The sequence below is a fragment of the Microcaecilia unicolor genome, chromosome 4 (genome assembly GCF_901765095.1).
Source record: "Microcaecilia unicolor chromosome 4, aMicUni1.1, whole genome shotgun sequence".
In the NCBI taxonomy this organism is placed as follows: Eukaryota; Metazoa; Chordata; class Amphibia; order Gymnophiona; family Siphonopidae; genus Microcaecilia; species Microcaecilia unicolor.
Window position 1 is genome coordinate 315,661,106 of NC_044034.1, and position 15,303 is coordinate 315,676,408.

Sequence of the window (15,303 nt, forward strand, 5' to 3'; positions counted from 1 at the left end):
TTATGAGATCACAAGTTTAGCTGGTTGCAATATCTGCTAAGCAGGGCCGATACTTTAGCCTGGGTTTCTGCAGTGATGTCTGGTGTGGAGAGATAAAGCTGGGTGTCATCAGCATAAAGATGATATTGGAACCCATGGGAGGAGATTAGGGAACCCAAGGAGGATGTGTAGATTGAGAAAAGAAGGGGTCCAAGGACAGATCCCTGAGGAACTCCAACAGAGAGCGGGATGGGGGTGAAGGAAGAACCCTGAGAATGTACTCTGAAGGTACGGTGGGAGAGATAAGAGGAGAACCAGGAGAGGACAGAGCTCTGGTACCCAATGAGGACAGTGTGGCGAGAAGTAAGTGTGATTGACAGTGTCAAAAGCGGCAGATAGGTCGAGGAGGATAAGGATGGAGTAGTGACCTTTGGATTTGGCAAGGAACAGGTCATTGCAGACTTTAGATAGTGCTGTTTCTGTCGAGTGTAGGGGGCGAAAGCCGGATTGAAGCGGATCGAGGATGGCATGAGAGGAGAGAAAAGGCAACGGCTGTGAACGGCGCGTTCAAGTATCTTGGAGAGGAAGGGTAGGAGGGAAATGGGGCGGTAGTTGGAGGGACAGGTAGGGTCAGGTGATGGTTTTTTGAGGAGTAGTGTGAGTACTGCATGCTTGAAGGTGTCAGGGACAGTTGCAGTGGAGAGAGAGAGAGGTTGAGGATATGACAGATATGGGGGGTGACAGTAGGAGTGTTGGTGTTAAGTAAGTTGGTGGGGATGGGGTCTGAGGAACAGGTGGTGCATTTTGAAGAGGAGAGAAGATAGGCGGTTTCCTCTTAGGTGATATCTCCTCCACCGCTAACTCCAGACTCCATTCCTTTTATCTTGCTGCACCATATGCCTGGAATAGACTTCCTGAGCTGGTACGTCAAGCTCCATCTCTGGCCATTTTCAAATCTAAGCTAAAAGCCCACCTTTTTGAAGCTGCTTTTAACTCCTAACCCTTATTCACTTGTTCAGGACCCTTATTTTATCATCCTCACTTTAATATTCCCTTATCTCTTATTTGTCCTGTTTGTCTGTCCTAATTAGATTGTAAGCTCTGTTGAGCATGGACTGTCTCTTCATGTTCAAGTATACAGTGCTTGTACTTCTAGTAGAGCTATGGAAATGATAAGTAGTAGTAGTCACGGCTTTTTACCATTCGTTTACCTGATGCACTGTGGTTCCTGCAGTGCCTGTGGTTCTCTGGTCCCAGCCACTGAGAATAAGTACTTAAACTGCCACTGTGCAAGGATTGACCTCTAGTTCCAGCAACTAGTAAATCTGGCATCTGTAAATGAGATCAGATCAAGTGGGACTTTCACAAGGAAGAAGCACTGGATTTGTTGATCACACTTTTTTCTTTTGATTTACACATCGATGCTTTAGTTAAATAAGTACATAAGTAATGCCACACTGGGAAAAGACCAAGGGTCCATCGAGCCCAGCATCCTGTCCACGACAGCGGCCAATCCAGGCCAAGGGCACCTGGCAAGCTTCCCAAAAGTACAAACATTCTATACATATTATTCCTGGAATTGTGGATTTTTCCCAAGTCCATTTAGTAGTGGTTTATGGGCTTGTCCTTTAGGAAACCGTCTAACCCCTTTTTAAACTCTGCCAAACTAATCGCCTTCACCACGTTCTCCGGCAACGAATTCCAGAGTTCAATTATGCGTTGGGTGAAGAAAATGTTTCTCCGATTTGTTTTAAATTTACTACACTGTAGTTTCATCGCATGCCCCCTAGTCCTAGTATTTTTGGAAAGCGTGAACAGACGCTTCACATCCACCTGTTCCACTCCACTCATTATTTTATATACCTCTATCATGTCTTTTTTGTTTGCTTAGAAAATTGAGACGGGTAAGGTGTTTCTTTGAATTAGATAGATTTATACTTTTGGTTCAGTCACTGATATTTGTCAAAGTTGGGCTATTACAATCTATGTTTCTGGATAGTTTGCAACAAAAGCTAAAAAGGGTTCAGACAATGCAGAACACCGTGGTTCGTCTGATTTTTCTCTTAAAGAAAATCAGATAGGACTCTATTTTGTAAGATTGTATTGGCTCCCCATAGAAGCTGGGATTTTATTTGTGACATTTATATCCCACATTATCCCAAATCAATTTGAGTTCATTGTGTTTTACAATAAACAGTATAGGATACTTACAAAGAATAATGCATAAGAAAGTAGTTTGTTGTAAGAATCCAATTTTACAATACAATATCATAAACAAACTGGGATAGCTATGGATATTTAACATTTAGGAAATCTATTATGAATGAGATTGTACATATGAAGCAAAGAGAAAGTTAATGGTAAAATAGAGTAATAACCAATTCAGGTAATTAATATTTTGAGATATGGTTGTTCTTTGCGAGGGTTTGTTTCAATAGGAATGATTTGAAGATTTTGCGAAATCTGGTATATTCCTTTATATTTCTTATATTTGGGTGGTAAGGAGTTCCACCATTTGGTTCCTAGGTAAGTGGTCTGCAGGGTGGACAGTTTGTAGATCACTTTTTTGCAATTTGGGAGGTGTAGTCTGAGATAGTTTCTTGCCTCATATTAGTGTTTCTTTGAGGTAAGTTTATTAATGGTACCGTATAGTCTGGGGCTGTGCCATTTAGTATTTAAGTTTGCTTGTTTTTTAAATTTAAAATCCTAGATGGAGGCTGTCCTGAGTATATGCTGGATAATTTTCAGTTCACTGCTTAGTCCAGGAAGAGATTAATAATTTTCCTCTTCCTAGACTAAGCAGTGAACTGAAAATATCCAGCATATACTCAGGACAGCCTCCATTTAGGATTTTAAATTTAAAAAAACATGCAAACTTAAATACTAAATGGCACAGCTCCAGACTATACGGTACCATTAATAAACTTACCTCAAAGAAACACTAAATATGAGGCAAGAAACTATCTCAGACTACACCTCCCAAATTGCAAAAAAGTGATCTACAAAACTGTCCACTCTGCAGACCACTTCCTAGGAACCAAATGATGTCTGGTGTGGAGAGATAAAGCTGGGTGTCATCAGCATAAAGATGATATTGGAACCCATGGGAGGAGATTAGGGAACTCAAGGAGGAGGTGTAGATTGAGAAAAGAAGGGGTCCAAGGACAGATCCCTGAGGAACTCCAACAGAGAGCGGGATGGGGGTGAAGGAAGAACCCTGAGAATGTACTCTGAAGGTACGGTGGGAGAGATAAGAGGAGAACCAGGAGAGGACAGAGCTCTGGAACCCAAGTGAGGACAGTGTGGCGAGAAGTAAGTTGTGATTGACAGTGTCAAAAGTGGCGGATAGGTCGAGGAGGATAAGGATTAATAACTCCCCTCTTAGTTTTCCTTCTGTTAAAGGTTATAAGAGACTGAAAATTCATGAACTGCTGTTAGCATACCAAGCTCCTAAATTTTGGCAAGAAATTTCAGCATGTTTTATTCAATTCCATACTTATCCTTTGTTCAGGAGGAATCTTAAAACCTTGCTCTTTCTAGAAATTTGTTATTTAGAGATTTATTTGTTTAATTAGTCAGATTTTGTAATTACTGGGAGTTTGTCCCGGTTTCTTTTCTGATTTGTGAACTGCTTAGAATTTCTTGGTTACAGCAGTATATAACATTTTCAACAGGACCTATGTAGGACTACAACCCCTGCAAGCATGCAAACGTGGATTCTGGTTGGACCCATTCTTTTGTAATGTTCTATGTAAAGTGTCTTTTCTTTCTTGCACTTTTGCTCTTCAATTCTAATTTGTATCTGATATCACCCAGAGGTCTCTCTCTCTCTCTTTGGTTTTGTAAGCCACATTGAACCTGTATGTTTGTGGAGATAATGTGGGGTATAAATACATTGATAAATAAATACCATTATGTTATGTCACAGTACATGCTCTTCAACTATGGTTCTCAAAAGTCATAAATGGGTCTCATTTTCAGGGCAACTGAATAATGTAGATTAGCCTGTCTTTGTTCAACTTATGTAAATATATCATGAATAGTGTGGATATCCTGAAAACCAAATCTGCTTGTGGTCTTTTGAAGGATGGCACTTCAGAGCCCTGGTACTCAGAAGGCAAACATGCATTATTTAGGATAATCAAATTGCCTTTTAATGAGGAAGATTGGGATAGGTTGGATTGTTAAGTCTTTTTTTGGGGGGGTGGGGGGGGGTTCTCTGCATACATTTTTAATTTCTGCTGTTTTCACTTTGCAGTTATCATACGTGATGGCTGGGTACAGCTGCTTTGTCTGCCCCGTGGAGTTTAACAATGACACCAATCGCTTCACAGTGGACTGCGAACCTTCGGAGCTTTTTCAGCTGCAAGAATACCACATTCCTAGTGTGATCCAGTCCATCTTTGTCTGGGTAGGAGACCAGGATAGAATCACGTTTGTGCATATGTTTTATTTCCCCTGTCACTTATTCACTAGTAGGCTGCATGAGCTATGGAGGTTCTATCTAGCCCTATTTTGTGACTGTGGAAGCTGACACACTCTGGAATCTGACAGAATTTCAAGCATACAAGTGCAGCTTTTCTCTCTTTAATGCATGTTGGATGTAAACTTCAGCACTGTGCTATCCTGATGTTTCAACCAGGCATAGTTGGTGGGATCAAGTGGCCTTGCTGATGATCAGAGAGAAACTGAAGCAAGGGTGCAAAACTCTGGTCATTGAAGATCACAGCCCTTTCTGCTTTTCAAGGTGCATATGATAATTATTCACAAGATATCTTTGGTGTAACAGCCGGAATAAATTGCATATTTTTGGTGGTGTTCTTAAGGATCAGTATTATATACCAGACCAACTGATAAAAATATTAACCCCCCAGCTATTGGAATAATCACTTTTTGTTTTCTTTCCCTTTTCCTGCAGAAGACTGTTCATATGTATCCTTTTCAGATCCATAGCATTGCTTTGTCCACCTTTGCTTCCCTTATCGGTCCCTTTGGAGGATTCTTTGCCAGTGGATTCAAGAGGGCTTTCAAAATCAAGGTATAAATGTCTCTTCATTTAGAGTGATGTTAGAGCATAAATCTGAGAGTCCTGTAGAAGCAATCACATAGCTAACAGCTTCTTGGCTGTACAAGTGCTGGCTTACAGGAGCTGTCTAGTCTTTGAGCATTGTTGCAGAGCACGCGCTCCAGGTTCGTGCACATTATCGCAGCACAGCCACTATCCCAGGTAGCTCACTGTGCTTTGCTGATGGTAACAACACCTTCTGCAGTCTTTTCCTGGGAGATCTTGGCATGCATGCACATGGTGTAGTTATTACAGTGTCCTAAAAAAACCAAACCATTGAGGCACCACTGCTGAAAACATGCTTAGATCACAGTTTGTGCAGTTGAATCTGACTGTTCCTGGTTTACTTAGGGGTCCTCTTACAAAGCGTTTTTTAGCATGTGCGCTAAACACTATAGAGACGCCCATAGGAATATATGGGCGTCTCTAGCGTTTAGTGCACACGCTAAAAAACGCCAGCGAGCCTTTGTAAAAGGACTCAATCTTAATTAAATTTGTGCACATTGCTGTACTGATCTTCAGCACATGCCTGTCAAAGCAGCAATGAGGAATGTGTTTGCTGCCATGCCAGAAGGTCATTGTGATATGGCTGAGGGGAGCTGTGGCTTTAACTCCATGGTAGATTCCCACTATGTTGCAGGTCCACATATTTGAATTGTTGAAGTTCCTGGCTGGAAATTTTAGTCTGTGAAGCATTTCAGCAACTGTAAAGCTGCTTTATTTGGGGATAAGAATGCCACAGCAAGTATTGCTTTCCTGCAAGGATGGGCAAAATCACTGTATAGTATATATGCACCTCACTGCAGCTTATAGCAACGGTGGCGAGTTCAGGAAGTGTGTGTCACCATGATGAGATGTGAAAATCCTTTTCTTCCAATTTATCTTACTGATTGAAGCTCCTTGTGCATTAAAAGAACAACAAAAAATATTGGTGAATTGTTTCTAGTATATGCAACTTTGGCTTTTGCTGCTGGTTTAGGAGTGACCTGTCTCCTGTGCTGCGTTTTGTATGTATGCATGTGGGGGGGGGGGGGGGCAAGGGTGGGAAAGAGATGAAGAACAAATTCTGGCCAGATTGTACAGACCTGCTTGTGGACAGAAATATAAGAGGCTGATTAACTTTTCTTTGATTTGGTAGGATTTTGCTAACACGATCCCAGGACATGGGGGTATTATGGACCGCTTTGACTGCCAGTATTTGATGGCCACTTTTGTGAATGTGTACATTGCTAGTTTTATCAGGTAAGCCACTTTCCTTCTTTCCTTGCTGAAAGTCTGCCACTCATATTTTGTGGATGAACTATCTGACATGCACATATTAAAACACAGCGAATAACATAGTTAAAAATCAGACACATGTGCTAGGAGGGGAATCCTTAATGGAGAGTATAGGGTAGGTGCAAATAGAAGCATAACATGGCCAGACCACACCCCAGTCTGGCTATATTGGAAGAAAGTGCCTGAGGAGACAGTAATATGCTGTTGGAGACTTGCTGATAACCTATGGGAAGATCCCCAGGTAGTCCTCCAGGTAGAAAGAAACCTGAAGATATAGAGTTTTTAATGATATTTGGGACCATACCCTGGGGTAGTCTAGGTGTGTCTTAAGGCAGTCCTAACAGAAAAATTGACAGTGGTAATGCCTCAGAAAAAGAGAGGGTGAGAGTAGGAGCAGCTCAATCAAGAGATTCAGAGTTAGAATTTGGAAGCCAAATTTAAGCTCTTAGGTAGAAAGCTGAAATCCAGATCCTTCAGGATAGCATTTTCAGAAATGCTGCTCATTTCAAGTGCAGGACCCAAGAGGCAGGCAGAGCTCTGAAGTTTCAATATATGGTTGAGATGATGGTGCAGAGATGAGGGATTTAGATTTGTTAGGAACTGGGCAACATTTTGGGAATGGGGGAGCCTATACTGAAAGGATGAATTCCACCTTAACTGGGATGGAACCAGGCTGCTGGCGCTAACTTTTAAAAAGGAGCTAGAGTGGCATTTAAACTAAAATCGGGAGGGGGGGGAGCCAACAGTCACCCAGGAGCACATGGTTTGGTGTGGAGTATCCTTGAAGGATACTATTGAAACAGGAATTTTATGGAATCTCAATAGAGAGGTTTCAATAATGGTGAAAGAAAGCCAGGAGTGTCTAATGGGAGAACAGAGTAAAGGATGCAAATTATTGTCATCAACTTCAAAGCAGCTTGTAGATGCAAGGATAAAACAGAATTTGAAGTGCCTGTATACAAATGCTGGAAGCCTAAAAAATAAGTTGGGAGAGTTAGAATATATATCACTAAATGATGAGGTAGATGTAACAGGCACTCAATGGGACACTGTGTTAACAGGGTACAAATTATATTACAGTGATAGAGGAGATCAAATTGGAGTTAGAGGGAAATTGAGTCAAGCAAAGTAAACCTTCTACATGAAATGGATAGCAGCGTGGAATAATTATCGATAGAAATCCATGTATGAAGGGAAGGAGTATTCTTGTAGGGCTGTACTACCGTCCGCCAGGACAGAACGAACAGACAGATGAAGAAATGTTTACAGAAATTAGGAAAGCTGGCAAATTGGGCAACAATATGATAATGTGTCATTTCAATTACACCAGCACTTACTGGATAAATGTTACATCAGGGAGCACCAGGGAGATAAAATTTCTAGATGTAATAAATGATTGCTTCTTGGAGCAACTGGCCCAGGAACTGACAAGAGGGGGCGTCATTTTAGATCTAGTCCTTGGTGGAGCGCAGTGCATAGTACGAGAGGTAACGGTGTTGGGTCCACTGGGAAATGGTGAACATAACATGATCAAGTTTGAGCTACTATCTGGAATGAAGCCACAAAGAAAATCTACTGTAGCAGCATTTAATTTTCGAAAGGGTTACTATGATAAAATGAGGAAAAAAGAAGCTAAAAGGATCGGTTGCAAAGGTTAGGACATTAAATCAGGCATGGACGTTTAAAAATACCATCTTGGAAGCCCAGACCAGATGCATTCCATGTATTTATAAAGGTGGAAAAAAGAGAAAACAATAGCCAGCATGGTTAAAAGGTGAAGTGAAAGAGGCTATTAGAGCCAAAAGAATGTCCTTCAAAGAATGGAAAAAGGACCCAAATGAAGAAAGTAAGAAGCAACAAAAGCACTGTCAAGCTAGATGCAAAGCATTGATAAAGAAGGCTAAAAATATGAAGACGCAATCACAAAAGAGAGGGTAATAGAGCATACAACATAAACAAGAAAAAGCAACACTGGGCTTTCAAGAAAGAGACAATGGCTATCCTTTATTGTGAAAAAGACCCGACACGGGCCGTGCCTGCCTCAGGGGTCAGAGTGTGTCTTCACAATATATGAGCAGGAATATTCAGACAGTCTAAGTAAATTGCCAGCAACTGCTGAGCGTTAATTCGGTCAAGCCAGACGCTATCTGTAAAAACTGCCAAAAAGCTTTTGCAGGAAGATCTTAGGAAATTGGAAGACTGGGCATCCAAATGGCAGATGAAATTTAATGTGGAGAAATGCAAAGTGATGCACATTGGGAAGAATAATCTGAATCATTGTTACTTGATGCCAGGGTCCACCTTCAGGGTCAGTACCCAAGAAAAAGATCTAGGTGGTATTGTAGACAATACGCTGAAATCTTCTGCCCAGTGTTTAGCGGCGGGAAACACTGAGAATATTATAATACCTGTGTATTACTCCATGGTTCGACCTCACCTTGAGTCTTGCATTCAGTTCTGGTTGCTGTATCTCAAAAAAGATACTATAGAATTAGAAGGGTGACCAGAATGATAAAGGGGGTAGAACTCCTCTCATATGAGGAAAGGCTAAAGAGGTTAGGGCTCTTCAGCTTGGAAAAGAGGCGACTGTGGGGAGATGATTGAGATAAACAAAATTGTGAGTAGTTTAGAATGAGTAGAAGTGAATCAATTATTTATTTATTTATTTATTTTGCTCTTTCAAAAAGTACAAAGATTAGGGGACACTCAATGAAGTTACATGGATATACTTTTAAAACAAACAGGAGGAAATATTTTTTCACTCAACGAATAGTTAAGTTCTAGAACTCTTTGCCAGAGGATGTAGTTACAGCAGCTATCGTATCTGGGTTTTAAAAAGTCTTGGACAACTTCCTGGAGGAAAAGTCCACAGCCTGCTATGGAGACAGACATGGGGAAGCTACTGCTTGCCCTGGGATTGGTAGCATGGAATGTTGCTTCTATTTGGGTTTCTGCCAGGTACTTGTGACCTGGATTGGCCACTGTTAGACACAGGGTACTGGGCTAGATGGACTATTGGTCTGACCCAGTATGGCTGTTCTTGTGTTAAAATCTCACATACAGGGAATGGGGACAATGAATATATTATAGAGGCTAGAGTCAACAAAGGGTAAACTCCAGACCCTTCAACTAGATCAGATACACCATGCTCTTAATGGCTTAAAAGAAAGACATTTGGAATCTGGAAGTAAAGGGAGTCAGTTACTGGCTCATAAATCCAAGATGAAGAAGCTAGGAACTGTGCTTTGACGATAAGGGACAAACAGGGTAAGGATTTATTGAAAAACACAGAGTGTTAGGGCTTTATTGAAAGACCATTTATTTTCTAAATTTCTTGAGCGTCCCCTGGACATTGAGCATAGGTGACCTGACACCATCTCCTCTGTTTCCTCCTGTTTCTGTTCTTTCCTGTAAGCATTTGTAGCTCCTTTCTTTAAATCTTTTTGTTTGTTTTGTAAACCACTTTGTTTGGAGATGTCAGAAGGGTGACCTATTAAGTCCACAATAAACTTAAAAATAAAATCTTCAACTATGTGGAAGTGGGGGGAGAGATACTAAAGACCATGAAGTTAGCAGGGATCTGGGTCATTTTGAAAGTAGGCAAAGATCATATCTACCAACATCTGTGTTGGTGATTGAGGATCTTGTAGCTTCTTCTATGGTTTGTTCACTCAGACCAAACTGATTTTGTTGCTGGGAGGCTGACCTTTGATAATAACAGGAGAGTTTTGAACTTGATTGCCCAAAAACCCCATCCAATATTGATTCTATCAGTAGATGCAGAAAAGAATGTTTCAGCTCTACATGTTTAAAGCTTTGGAGAGGTTTGAGATGGGTGAGAAATGGGTAGGATGTATTCAGGTAATATATTAAAAAGAATCCCCCCCCCCCCCCCAGGGATGTCTTTGAGTTAATGGAGACTATTCAGATACTTTTTTGTTGTTGCATAGGAAAAGGCAAAAATGCCCTCTGTGTCCTTGGCTCTTTGAGCTGGTGTTGGAGCTGTTGGTCCAGAAAGTGAGGGACTGTACTGATATATGGGGGATGGAGACTGGGCAAAGGGATACAAGATATCATCATTTGCAGATGAGGATTTGTTCACCTTGATAAGCCCATCTACCTCTCTATAACAGTGATGGAAGTGTTGGAGGAGCTTGTGTTTCAAAGCCAATATGACCAAGTCAGAAATTCTGAAATGCAAATGTGGGAGCTGAGTAAGGGCATAGTCTTCAAGTTAGATGTCCTTTCTGGTGGGCCAGAGGCCATGTTCAATATTGCTGTTGGGTGGGTGGGGGAGGGACTCATTTATATAAGCTAAACTTTGACATGCTCGTTGGAGAAATGACTAAGAAGGTAGAGAGAATGTCTAAGCTGGTTAGGGCAAGTAGCATCTGTAAAAATGATGACCCTCTCAAAGTTTCTACATTTAATCAAGTGCTCCTAAGTAGTTCCTGGCCATATGTTCCAATTGCTGCACTGGAAGATCTTTGACTTTATTCATGACAAGTGCTTGTTAGGGTTGCAGAGGAGGGTAATATTTCTGTACAAAGAGAAAGGGTGTCTACCTGTCTTGAACGTTAAGATATTATGTGGTGGTGTAGTTAAAGGCCTTTATAGTTCCCCAAAAAGAGTGGATGGAGGTAGAATACAGTTGGAGAGGGATACCTCGGATTGCATGAGGGAAAGGGAAACATACATGTAGGAGGGAGTCCATAAATGAAGGTGACAGGAGAGTTGTGTAAAAAGTATTGGTATCTATTATTGGGAAGTAAATACTAGTCAAGATTGGCTCCTATTAGGAATAACCTGGAATTTCCCCCCCAGGGAGTGCCAGAGAGCATTCCAGATGTGGGAAGCAAATGGGTTACATTACTTTGGGAAGTTGGTGAAAGAGGAGAAGGATACTAACATTTTACAGATCTTTGTGAAGATGTTTCAGTTGAGTGAGACCAATCAGTTTTTGTATATTCCACTGAGTCATTTAATTGGGGCAGCTAAGGTTTGGAATGATTGAGAAAGATTACATGCCTTTTTGAAAATATGTTAAAGGTGGCGAAGAGGAAAGGCGGGGGATCACAGTACTGTAGAAGTTAGTAGAAACCCAGCAAAAAAAGAAACCCTAAACATTTAGTAGAGTAGAAAGAAAAAAACTTGGAACATCTCCTGAGTTGAACAGAATCAGATTTATGAAAAAACCTAAAAGCATTTTGTATCAACCGCACTAATAGAGAACAGATACAAGGTCTTTATTTAGGTGCTACTATACACCTAAATGACTGTCATAAAATCTACTCTAATGGGCACTGGAGGTAGTGTGGAGAGAAAGGAACACTGCTACACATATGGTGGAGTTGCTCCAAAATTCAGAGGTAGTGTGAGCATTTACCATTATGGAGGAAACCCTTGGGGAAAATATATCAAACTCCTATCTCTACCTGTTGAACAAACCAGTGATTGGATTCTTGAATGCTGGTACTACTACTACTTACCATTTCTGTAGCGCTACTAGACATACACAGCGCTGAACACTTAACATGAAGAGACAGTCCCTGCTTGAAAGAGCTTACAATCTAATCAGGACAAACAAACAGGACAAATAAGGGAAATGGTACTAGTAGGGTCCTGCTGTATTGCAGTGAAAGTGGCCTTAGCAGCAGCCAAGCAGAAGCCCCCCCCCCCCCAAGGGGGATGGTCTGCTGAAGAATTTGGCATGTGTATTGTATGTCTAGGCCGACCACAATGCAACGTTGAAACATTAAAAGTATTATATCAAAAACATCTGCCATACATTAACTGGTATGAAAGGAACCACAATAGGTCATTCCCAGTGCAGGGGATGGGAGTGTGGGGGAGATTGCTCATAAATTTGTGGAAGAAGGATTTTAAAAAGTTGGGGTAGGAGGAGAGAGGAGAAGGGTAATTAGAATGTTTCTGACTGTATGTTGTTGTGGAAGTATTACTGATGCACTGAAGGAACTGCCGTGGATCAGGCAGGTATTTGTTATATTCCAGGCTATTTAAAAAACAAAACAAAAAAAAACACCCCAGCACAATGGAAAGAGTGCCTTAGTGGAGAAAGGTCACTCAGGCAGAACTTGAATCAGACTTGGACTGAGGCTGTGACCAGGAGGGCATTGAAGTTTGTCTTCTGCTCAATCCTGTTATGGACCTGCTGTTCACCACAAATAACATTAGTGCTGTAATGCTGTAAGTTCCTTTCATTGAAAATTAAATTCCCATTGTATTGTTTTCAACTTGTGAGATCTTCTTATAATTGGACAGATGAAGAATTCTCCAGACAACAACCAATATGCTTTTTTTTTTTTTTTTTGGAAGGTCACATCAATAGGATGACCCTGATAACGGTTCTGTGTTCTTTCAGGGGTCCTAATCCAAGCAAGTTGATCCAACAGCTTCTCACTCTGCGGCCAGATCAGCAGATACATATTTTCAACACATTAAAAGCGCATCTGGTTGACAAAGGAATGCTGTCAGTCAGCAGTGAAGAGGCGTGAAAATTCAGGCCGCAGGACCTCTACCTTGGACAAAGGCAAAAGGCAAGATGCCTGCCCTTAAATGACTAGCGCATCATTTTACCACCTTTTTCTTTGTAAAATGTTTGCTTTTTTGGTGTCTTTTCTATTTTTACACACTTGCATATATATATATATAATTTGTATATATTTATGAAATCTAAGGTTTCTTACAGAATATCTGATTTAGTTTTCAACAGATCGTGTGGCTGAAAAAGGGAATAAACTGTTGCTGTCAAAAGTCAGCTTTTCCCTTTCCCTTTAGTGGGACAGTACATCCAGCGCTAGTCTTCTTTTTTTTTTAATGTTTTTCAAGTGTGTTTGTTTGATATCCACCCAGACTGACATTTCATTTTATAGCGGAAAAATATTTCTCATTGTTTTTTTCTCTCTGCCTTTAAGCAGTGAAGGTGACCTTGAGAAATGGTACTTTGGGTCTTGGCTTTGTGTGAGGTATTGTCAGTCGTCCTTCCTTTTTGGGTTCCTCATTTTCCACAAAGAGGATAACTTAGTAACAGCGTGTCTGGGCAGAAAGGCACACCATCACGAGGACAACATGTACTGTTATGTACCTTCATAAAATTATCCCAAGGAAAGTAGATTGCACATCTTATTCCTACTTCAAGGCAGGTGTGATTGTATTTGTGTATATATGTGCCACTAAGAAAAGGCGCATATATGTGTATTTTATTCTGTTCCCTTTGGGAGTGCCAAGGCATATGTCACATAAGGGTAGGCACTATGGTTTAATTCTAGAAGTAGCGTCATAGGCGCTGATAATGTGACGCGCTTAGCATGATTCTGTAACGAGTATGCTCAGAAGTGTAGCCAGGTTGTGAAACCAGGGGGAGCGGAGAGGCACGCGCATCGTGTAAATGCGATGGACCGACTGAGAAATAGGTGCTGTCGCCATCCAAAGTCTGTTTGGGGGAGTGGTTGCTCCCTTGGTGCCCCACCTAGCTGTGCCACTGAGTATGTTCCCTTTATAAGCCTATAAGCAGGCCTAAATACTGGTGCCCAAGTTAGGCGTGCGTACGCGTGATTCTTTATCAATGCGCATAAAATCCAGGGATGCCCCTAACACCCCCAAATTGTTATGCGCAATAGGATTTATGTGCAGTCTGTTATAGAATCAGATATGCGCCTAAATCCTAATTATTGCCAATTAGTGCTAATAATTGATACCTTCCAATTATCAGTGCTGACTAGCTTGTTCAGTTGAGTTGTGCGCACTCTTTATGGAATCACACTAAGCGTGCCTTTAATCGGCACCGATTTTTCAGGCGCAATATATAGAATTTGGCCCTATGTTTCTGCGTGCCTACCTTTTAAGCACGTATATCTCTGGGTAGTTTTATAAGAGCCCTACTTGAGCATGTAAAATGCTATTCTGTAAGCTCAAATCCCTTATAAAATTTCTCCCTACATGTCTCTTTGTCAGTGTGTACTAATCTTGTTATGTTCATTAGATACTATAGTTACAGGTGTGTATATATCTATATAAATACACATTTTAGTCTCATTAGGAACATACATGTGTCGAGCGTAGATTGACTAGGAAACCAGCCATATAACATTTTCCCAGCAAAGCACCTGCACACCCCCAAAACCCTGCAGGCCTTTTTACACCTTGCACAAACTCCCCCACATTAAATCGATCAAGTATAGGTTTTCAATATGAGAATAGCTTTTTTTTCTTTTCTTGCTTGTTAAAAGAACTGTTCTTATTGCTGTACGTTTTAATGCCATACATGATGAAGGAATGCAAATAGGGAAAAGGCGGTGTTAGAAAGCTATTGTGTAAAGCAGCTAAACGCCATTTAAAGAAATTATTGTTTTATTTAAAAAAGAAAACAAAAATAAAAAACCAACACCCTCTCTCCAAAAAAAAAATCTCAAAGCTGTTCTGGATGCACACTTTGCAGTATAATTATTTTTAAGCATGAAATATCCTATATAATAATTTGCACCTCCAACGTTCTACGTGTGGATGCCTGGGTTTGTAACATCCACTCCCACTCATTGCCCCACCCTCATGTCAAAACGTAATTATTATTATTATTATTATATTTGTACCCCGCGCTTTCCCACATAATGCAGGCTCAATGGGGCTTACATAGTAATTTGATATACAAAGTTAATAGAATTTTAATAAAACAGTAGTAAAACATCAGAGGGCGGAACAATGAGGGGGAAGGGAACGCTGGAAGCGAGATGTCAGGAGGAGAGAATCGCAGGACAGCGAAGGGATGGAGGGAGGAAGGGCAGAGGAGAATTGATGGACATGAATGGGTTGGGAGGACAGTCATAGGCACTCCGTATAAGAGGCTTGGGGAGGCTAAGCCTTCCTAACCCAACCGTGACCTTCCCCTGGCTGCCAGGCAGGTAGGCAGCTCTCAGATGGTCGCCCTGCTCCTTCCCGCCCTCAGCTCCCCGATCGACAGCCCT

At 41.1% G+C, this 15,303-nt stretch overlaps 1 protein-coding gene across 1 annotated transcript in view; it reads left to right on the plus strand.

Moving 5' to 3' along the window:
* CDS2 (CDP-diacylglycerol synthase 2) overlaps nt 1-14,748 on the plus strand; it is an 80,690-nt gene extending 65,942 nt beyond the window's left edge. Inside the window, 4 exon segments of the mRNA XM_030199617.1 lie at nt 4,238-4,390; nt 4,898-5,017; nt 6,183-6,286; nt 12,705-14,748. Of these exon segments, the coding sequence (XP_030055477.1) occupies nt 4,238-4,390; nt 4,898-5,017; nt 6,183-6,286; nt 12,705-12,837 (510 nt within the window). The 3' untranslated portion in view covers nt 12,838-14,748.
* Nucleotides 14,749-15,303: the final 555 nt, after the last annotated feature.